The 9064-nt window shown below is 40.9% G+C and overlaps 1 protein-coding gene and 1 pseudogene across 1 annotated transcript; one reads left to right on the forward strand and one right to left on the reverse strand.

The window, feature by feature from the left end:
- Positions 1-830: 830 nt before the first annotated feature.
- LOC106942826 (eotaxin-like) lies at positions 831-2201 on the forward strand. The gene is made up of 3 exons (XM_015026162.1): positions 831-993; positions 1129-1252; positions 1672-2201. Exons 1-3 carry the CDS (start codon positions 930-932, stop codon positions 1769-1771), a joined length of 288 nt encoding a protein of 95 aa, XP_014881648.1. The 5' UTR covers positions 831-929; the 3' UTR covers positions 1772-2201.
- A 970-nt stretch (positions 2202-3171) lies between these two features.
- Positions 3172-9064, reverse strand: part of LOC106942825 (zinc finger protein 665-like) — an 18108-nt pseudogene continuing 12215 nt past the window's right edge.

A 9064-nucleotide genomic window follows, 5' to 3' on the forward strand; every position in this document is an offset into this window, starting at 1 on the left:
TCTCTTAAAGCCGCTGCAGTTTCGCTTCCTGCAGTTCAGGCTCAGATCAGACAGCTGTTAATAACAAAGTATGACGATCTACGTCATGATTCTATGTCGCTGATTAAATAAAATTATATCGTAATGACGGCGTTTACTTGACAGATATAGCCGTCAGTTCGTGCTAAGCGTATGACAATCTGACAGAACAAATAAAAGTACTTATTGGACTTTTATTTAAGAAATATTCCCCTTCAAGATACGTTTACCTAACCATAGAATAAATGCAATGCACATTATGCAGAAATGAGAATTAGAAAATCGGACATAAAACCATTGTTTGAATGGAGAGGATAAGGACAAGGCGCCGCCTAGTGTCTACGTGCGGTATTGATGTTTTGGAACCGTATTTTATATAAACGTCCCACCCACACAGACATTCAGACATTCAGATAGTTTTAATACAACATTCAGAGATGCAGACTTTTTCTAGAAAGGTTAAATAAATAAAAAATCACCACCATGATAGTTTAAAAATTTTAACACTGATTTAATTATAGAAGAAAAAAAAATCCATAATGTTCGCAGTGAACGTTCAGACAACGTCTGGTGAACTGATGTTTACCATTGGCTAGCTGGTTGAGGGTTTGCAGACTGAGAGGAAAATGTTTTCTATGAAACTTTCTGGAACAGTTTCAGGCATCGATCTTCTAAGAAGATTTTTATTTCTCACTCTGCAGCGAAAAAGGATTTTAAAAGTATTTCTGTGTGTTTTGGTGGTAAAATGTGTTTCAGCACTTCTTCTTTCCAGTTTCACTTCCTCCTCTGGATTCCTTGAGGAATCCAGAGGAGGAGGAGGAGCCGCTGCTTTCTGAGAACAGCTGCTGATGATGAACATATAAACAGAGCCGGTTGGACCGGTCCGGCACACTTCCAGAACCTCCGGAACCATGAAGATCCAGCTGATCCTCTGCCTCCTGGCTCTCCTCTGCTCCCTGCGGTCCAGCTCTGCAGGTCAGAAACTTTCTCCTACTCCTCTCCACTGATGGAGACTCTCCTCCTCCTCCTCCTCCTCCTCCTCCTCTTCTCTGTTTCTCTACTTCAGCTGTAAATCTTTTGTTGGTGCTGAAGTTCTGGTTCTGTTCGCAGCTCCAGTCGGACCGGGCGAGATACTTGATGCCTGTTGCCATGGCAACGGCAAGACGCAGATTCCCAAAGGGAAAGTGAAGGAGATGAAGAACTCTCCGATTCACTGCAAAGTCAGATCTGTCATGTGAGTTCACCACAACTTTAATAAATTACTAAAATAATGACTGAAAACAGAATAAATATAATAAATTAGCATCAAAACGGAGATTCTGGGCTTCACTGACCAGACTGCTGCTGGATCCACATGACTAATGAAACTAAGCCAGCGTTCCAAAATAAAGCTCCTATGTTCTCTTCAAAATAAAAGTCTCAAATTGTGATCAGATTAGAACAAATCTGCATTATTATTATTATTATGATTATTATTATTATTATTAAACCAGGATGGAAACAATGATTCTGTTGGCTTTTAAAGATGCATAAATACCAAAATATGAACTTTGTTCTGGTGTTGGGCGGTCAGCCGGCCCGGTTCTGACCCAGAAGCTGTGTGTTCTGCCAGCCGGTCCGGTTCTGAACCTCCTGCATGTTGTTCTCCTGCAGAGTCACCACTGAGAGCAACAAGAAGTTCTGCCTGGATCCCAACTGGACCTGGACCCAGGTACTGCAGAGAGAGTTTAGGAAAGAAAAACGGCTCCACTGAGATCTGGATCTGGGTCGGAACCGAGTCTGCTGGAGCGGGAAGAACCGATTGGATGTTTTAACGACACACTGGACGTGTCGCTGATAGTTCTCCATTTTTACTGCTAATTTATGATTTTAATGAACGTTTGGCTTCTTGTTTTTTGTTCGTCTGCTAGTAAAACATGCTCAGTATTTATTTTGAAACAAAATATTTACTTTGCTAACAAAATATATTTTTGCTATGACAGGGTAATAACCTAAATTAATGCTGTTTATTTTGAATGTGTAACTTTACAAACAGGAACCATTTTGTTTTATACAGGTTAGTTCTGAACTCTAATTTATGGTTTTAGAGAAACTTTGGCTTCTTTTTACTTCTTGTTCAGTTTGTCAGCTGAAAACATGTTGCTGAAAAACTACTCACTCATTTCACAATAAAAGCTTTACTTTTCTATTTATTGTTCTGGCTCTTTACCTTCAGTCAGTCATGACTCCAAAAGTTTTCTGTTTGATTCCTTTTTCTAGAGGCAAGTATAAGAAACCGTTGTTTATTCATTTCTAAGCAAATTATTTACAAGCCTTTAAAGCTTCAGTAAGTGAAGCTATCATTAGTGTTCAAGCTAAATGTTAGCGAGCTGATTATCAAGCTTGAAGCTAAATATTTTAGTAAACAGTGTAACTATTGTTTACTAAGCTATATCCAGTTAGCAGGTTAAATATTTGGCTTCAAATTAAATATTTAGTCAAGGTTATTAGCAAGCTATATCAAATTAAATATTCAGCTTGGAGCTAAATACTTAACCAGCAAGCTAATTATCAAGTTTGAAGCTAAATATAATTAGTGATAAATATAAGTTAGCAAGCCATTTTTAAGCAAGCAAAATATTACTTAGCTTAGAGAAAATCTGAAGCTACATGTCTTAGCTGGCAAGATATCTAGTTAGAAAACTAAATATTTAGCTTTACGCTAAATATTTAGTTAGCAAGGTAAATGTTCTGGTACAAACTAAATTCTTTGAGTTATATATCTAATTATCTAAAATGCTAATGAAATACTTTGATTGAAATTAATATTTATAAATGAACGAATAACATGTTAACCCCTATTTTTTTCTCTTAAGACAAGCTAAATAACCACAATTATTTGTTAATTAGGCAAAAATAAAACATTAATATCAGAATTAAGTCATAATATTAGAAAAATCAAGTTGTAATTTTATGAGAACACAAAAAATAAAAAATTCAAATGAGGAATGTTGAGCATCTTATGAAGTTCTTTGGTATCAATTTTACAGATAAGGAAATAATCTTTTAACACATCAGCATCAGATTATTATCAGCATCAGGACTTTGAAACCACTGAACAACAAATCCTGATAACTATTGTAACTTTTTTCTCAATAAAACAAATTCTTCCAGTAATTTTAAGACATTTTTCTTTATTCTGCTGACATTATAACTACATCCTTGTAGTTAAACACGAATTCTCATATCCTGATCCAAACACTCTGTGATACAACTCACAGGGATGACTGACATAAAAGCCACTTTTTGAAAATAAGTGGCTAAGTAAGTGAAAAGGAAACCAAAACCTGATTTAAATCAGAAATGAGGTCTCTCTGATTCGTTCTTGATAAATTCTCACAGAGACAGGAGACGGGTTTCCCCCAGAAAACATGTTAAGCTTGGCAGTACAGGCACTAGGGCCGTTAAAAATTGTGAAAAGCTACAAAAATTATGAGGTGCGTCTTGAGTAGACGTCATGATTGGGAAATGATAGCATGAGCTCAACAGAGAGGTGCAGGGACGCATCATTTTGTCAGCTATAAACCCAGCTTACTGGTGTATAAAAAACTGATGTCAAATAAATAAACAATGATTAGGCAAGTTGAGCCTGGTAACCTGCCAGGCTTATAAAACACTTGGAGAACAAAAGGTGAACTTAGACACTTCTCAGCTCAATGCAACATTTTGGAAAATACACCCGTAAGAAGATGTTTAAACTGAGACAAGATGGTGAAGGTTTGCCGAGTAAGCACGATTCCTGGAGCGGTTTTAAGTTCCTCTCGGCTCCAACTCATGTTGAGAAACTCTCTGGCGTGTGGACCTTCATGTGCTGCAGCAGGTAGCTGCTCCTATTGAAGCCCCGCCCACACAGTGCACATGAGTACATCCTATGGCCCGTGTGTGTGACCGAGTGCTGCTTGAGCGAGGACTTGTCTGTGAATCGCTTCCCACAGGCGGCACAGGCGTACGGTCTCTCCCCGGTGTGGCTGCGGCAGTGCACCATCAGGCTGCTGCGGTGCTTGAAGAGCTTGCCGCAGGTCTGGCAGGAGAACGGAGCCTCGTTGGTGTGCGTGCGCAGGTGGACCCGCAGGTTGGACTTGAAGGTGAAGGCTTTCTGACAGGTGGGGCAGCAGAACGGTTTCTCCCCGGTGTGGATGCGGTAATGCGCGCGCAGCTCCGACGCTTTGTTGAACGCTTTGCCGCAAACGTCACACTTCTGAGTCCAGCTGGATCGCTCAGCCCTGCTGTGGTTCTGATCCGGCTTCCCAGCCGGTTCGAAGCGTTTGGGCCGGTCTTGGCTCTCAGCTGGCAGAAAGCAGTCCTGACCCGGTTCCGGTTCGGGTCCGGCTCCTTCGTAGGCCAAAGCCGCAGCGACCGTTTCGGCCTCCTGCTTCAGAACCGGCTGCTCTTCTTCTGGGCTGATGCGCAGCTCCTCTTCTTCCTCTTTGACCTGTAGAGGTTCTGGTGCCTCCAGGTCCAGGCTGCGGTTCTGGATCTGGAGGTTCTGCTCGTCCATGTAGGGAAATGGCTGCAGCGGCGGGTCTGGAGAGAGAAGATGAGGCGGGTCAGATTAGAGTTCAGACTCTGACCGCTCAACCGGGCCGGAACCAGAACCTTCCTGATGTTTGACTATCATCTCAAATATCACACATATACAGACCTGTCACAATAACAAATAATCCTGGACGATAAATCCTCCCAGAAGTTATCGTGATAAATGACAATATTGTTTTAAGATCATTTTAAAGTAATATAACAATAATAACAAAATAGCAATTCTCAAAGATTAATAAACCTTAAATTATAAAGTTTAACAATGGAACTGGGAGACATTATAAGGGTCCAAAATAAATAAAACAACAGACAACAAATTAAATGAATTATTACATTTCTAAACAAAACTGTCCTTAAAAAAGGGCTGGTTGAGACCAAAACACCAAAAACACTGGAGACTTTTTTCATCCAGTTTCTGGTAGAAAGAGAGAAAAATAATAAATCATGCAAATGGACATTATTGAGCCTGTTTTAAATTATCATGCAATTAATTGATTTACTGATTATTGCAACAGGAATTTGTATTTTAGACCAAAAATATAAAACTACTAGAAAAATATGGAATCTGATCTGATGACCCATTATTTTCAAATGATATGAAATTATGAATTTGTTTTATTGTATTTAAATATTGGTATAGTTTTTGAATAAGAGTTGATATTTTAGTAGTGAACATTAATTTTTGGTTCAAACGTTACGGTTGTAAGAGTGTGGTTTGTACATACAGTGAAACTTCCAATAAACCTCACTGTCCATCAGTAGAGCCACAGTCCTTCATTTGGGGAGATATATATATATATATATATATATATATATATATATATATAATTCATTCAGTAATGTCTGTAATAGTTGTTTTTCATTGGATTTATAAAGAAATCTGTTCCTCAGAATCATTTTAGCTAAAAAAAAAAATGAACCGGGTCACCGTATCCTCCTCGGTGAAGACCCGCATCATTTGTCAGCCGGCGGAGACAGAACCTCCCGGCTGTCTCACATCAGAGGGTGGAGATAACAGGTCAAACTGGGATCTAAACCAGTTAAACCAGTTGAACTAGTCTCTAAAGTCAAAATGGCGAAAATGGAGGAAATTCCTCCTGTGTTTATTGAGATTTTGATTCAAATCTTACCTTTCTAACTGGGTTTTACTTATTTATGTTGATCACTGTATGTTTATTTTGTTTTGTTTTTTTTACATTTAAATCGGAGTTCTAAGCCAGGGCTGGGCAATCCTGTCCTGGAGGGCCGGTGTCCTGCAACTCTTAGATGTCTCCCTGGTCCAACACGCTTGAATCCAACAGCTGAATCTCCTAAGTGCAGTCAGGTTCTCCAGAGTCCTGCTAACGGCCTCATTATTTGACTCAGGTGCGTTTAAGTAGAAACACATCTAAAAGTTGCAGGAGACCGGCCCTCCAGGTCTGGAGTTGCCCACCCCTGTTCTACGCCAACATGTAGGATTTTGCCCAGGTTGGGTTGTTTTACTCCGGTCGGATACGCCACCGGCTCACTGAAAAGGAGCGGGTCCGGAGCTTCACTCTGATCTCTCGGTTCTGCAGGTCCAATGAACATCAGAGCCGGACTAAACTCAGAACCTCCAGGAAGCGAAGCTCTGACTGGACACACCCTGGGTCAGAACCGAGCCGGGACAATGAAAGCCCGCAGGCCCTCCGCGGACCTCCTGACCTGCTCTCTGGAAGCCGCAGTCCGGCCTCCAGCCGCCGTCCAGCAGTCTGCGCTGGCGGTCCAGCTCTTCCTCGTACTGGGCGATGGTTCTCTGGAAGACCGAGAAGATTTCCTCCGCGGCGGCAGTCAGCCGCTGGCTGATGAACTCTCTGAGATGCTGGGCTGAAGACATGCCGGACATGTTCACAGCTAACACTCACTGCTGCAATGGAGGCTGACTGCTAGCTGTTGACATCACGTGACCTTATTGTGTTTTATGCGTGCGTTTGTCGCCCCCCACTGGCCTGGAGGGATGAACTGCTTTTTTATGGCGGCTGGCAAGCAAAGTGCATTTAGATGTGCATTACCGCCACCGACTGGAAAGGAGTGTGGATCGGGTACCTAAATGTATATTATACAGATTTTAAAACTAAACAGCTGAGAGAGTTCCCAAAACCTGTACTGTTAAAGAGTACAACTACTTTAATATGTTTTTACTGAAGTAAAAATAAAAAGTAACCATCCAAGAAATTACTCAAGAGTAAAAAAGTATTTGGTCAAAAGTTTACTAAAGTACAGAAAAACAAAGAATTATATGTGTAATCTCTGAATTTTGACTTTAGTTTTTAAAGTCAAAATTACTTTTGAAAAAAAAAGTATTCTGAGAAAATGTAATAACTCTGACATTGAAGTTAAAATTTTGAGAAAAAAAATAGAATTATGAAAAATCTATTATCACCTATGGTTCGCCGCGTACCCCATAGATGTGGGGTATGGGCCCAAGAAAATAACAAGCGAGTTAAGAAACTAGTATTTTCATTTGAGGTTGTACATGAAGATGCTGTGTTGCTGCAGGGCCAATTTCAAGTTGTGAGGTCCTCTACCTGAAAGTGTTTGAGAAACACTGATCTTGATGCTTAAGCATGTTTGTATTTTATTTATTAATAACAGCCTCCCAGAGCTAACTGATTTTGTCTCCTCTCTGCTTCAGGAACATTTACAACAATTCATTAGAAATAAGACAAGAGATCACATTCAATCTAAACCTCAGAGGTGAGGAGAAAATCATTTCAGTAATCTGAGAAAAAATATCCCATCAACTCCTTTTTTCTAGACCAAAACAATCAAGATTCCAATCGAGATTTAAAACTGAATAAATTCCGGTTCACGTAGGGCTCTACTCCGGCGTTAGAACCAGAATAAGCCCTAAGTGAACCTCCGAGAGCTTGAGGGGGGAGCGGTAGAGAACGGCTGGCCGAAATTAGCGTTCATAAATCGGCTCAACCTTGAGCTAAACGCGGCTCACACCGGGGAGTTCCAATATCCAACTTGAAGCCAAATTCACTGTGGTATCAACGCAGCACGATCTGATCTCCAAATTATGCCCCGCCTCTTCCGTGACAACTCACACATTCAAAAAATTAGTCTATATTTTAATAGTTTATATATGCAATTTTAGTCTTTTATGTATGCGTGTGATATTTTAATAGTGTATATGCGCAATTTTAACATTCTGTGTGTGTATGAGTTTTTAGTAATGTGTGAGAGACGAAACAGTTTTTGTTCAAAACGGCCCCCCATAGGCGTCTGGGTGGACATGCATGTGCTTGGACAGTGCCGAACAGAGAGAGAAGGTTTTCCCACAAGTTTTTCATTAGTGTGGCTTTTCTTTTCAGTGATTCTTGATGTGTCGGGTTAGGGTACTTTTGTGTCTGTAGCGTATGCCACACGTGGTGCAGGCAAACGGCTTCTCCCCCGTGTGTGTTCTCATGTGACACAGCATGTGTTTCTTCTCTCTGAACGTGTTCCCACAGATTTCACAGGAAAACGGTTTTTCACCAGTGTGGATCATCATGTGCTTCTTGAGCGAAGTCTGTACAGAAAACATTTTTCCACAAGTTTGGCAGAAGTATGGTTTCTCCCCTGTGTGGGTCCTGCAGTGGACCATGAAGTTGCATCTGAAGCGGAAATTTTGGCTGCAGGTTTCACAGGAATACGGTTTCTCTCCAGTGTGGACTCTAGAATGAGACCTTAAGTGAGAAACTCTGGAGAATAATTTTCCACAAACATCACATTTCAGAGACGACTTCTTCCCATCAGCTTTACTCTGATTCATTTTCTGCTTTAGCTCCGTACTTCCAGATGATCCAGATTCTCTAGTCCAGTTTTCATCCTGACCTTGGATTTCTGATTCGCTGCCAGACTGGAGCTGGTCCTGGTCTGGGTCATTGTTTAAACCTTCATGAGAGGAACCCACCATCAGTGTCTTAGCTTCCTCCTGATTGACGCAGAGCTCTTCATGCTCCTCTTTAACCTGCTTTTGTTCCTCTTTAATCTGGAAAGTTTCTGGTGCTTCCCGCTCCTCTCTAATCTCTGTATCTTCTGGTTCCTTTTGGGCCATGTTGGGATCCATCTCCTGGTTCCTGGTCTGCAGCTCAGCAGGAATCTGCTCTTGCTTCTGGAGGAGATACTGAGATAGTTCTGGAGGGACAAGCAGGAAAGAGTCAATTAACTGACTAGCACCTTTTATTAAAGCTGAACTCATTTAATAAAACCATTGATACAGTTTAATAAAAAGGCAGAATGAGCCTTTAGTTTGTCTGAATCAGTTCATCCTCTAACCCTAACTCCAGAAAGCGTGTATAACCATTTGACTCAGGGGTCCCCAAACTTTTTCCTGTGAGGGCCACATAACTTTTCCCTTCTCTGGTGGTGGGCCGGACATTGTTGACTGGGGGGAGGGGGTGTTTCTCAGAATTTATTTTCACAATTAACAAATACTTACGAACAAATCTTGTCTGAAACACAA

The sequence above is a fragment of the Poecilia latipinna genome, unplaced genomic scaffold, assembly GCF_001443285.1.
Source record: "Poecilia latipinna isolate Pla-1442-1.1 unplaced genomic scaffold, P_latipinna-1.0 Scaffold4586, whole genome shotgun sequence".
In the NCBI taxonomy this organism is placed as follows: domain Eukaryota; kingdom Metazoa; phylum Chordata; class Actinopteri; order Cyprinodontiformes; family Poeciliidae; genus Poecilia; species Poecilia latipinna.

Coding starts and splice junctions, on each gene's coding strand:
- LOC106942826 (XM_015026162.1), top strand. CDS start 930: ATGAAGATCCAGCTGATCCTCTGCCTCCTGGCTCTCCTCTGCTCCCTG. Junction 994..1,128: donor CCTGCGGTCCAGCTCTGCAG/GTCAGAAACTTT, acceptor TTCTGTTCGCAG/CTCCAGTCGGACCGGGCGAG. Junction 1,253..1,671: donor TGCAAAGTCAGATCTGTCAT/GTGAGTTCACCA, acceptor GTTCTCCTGCAG/AGTCACCACTGAGAGCAACA.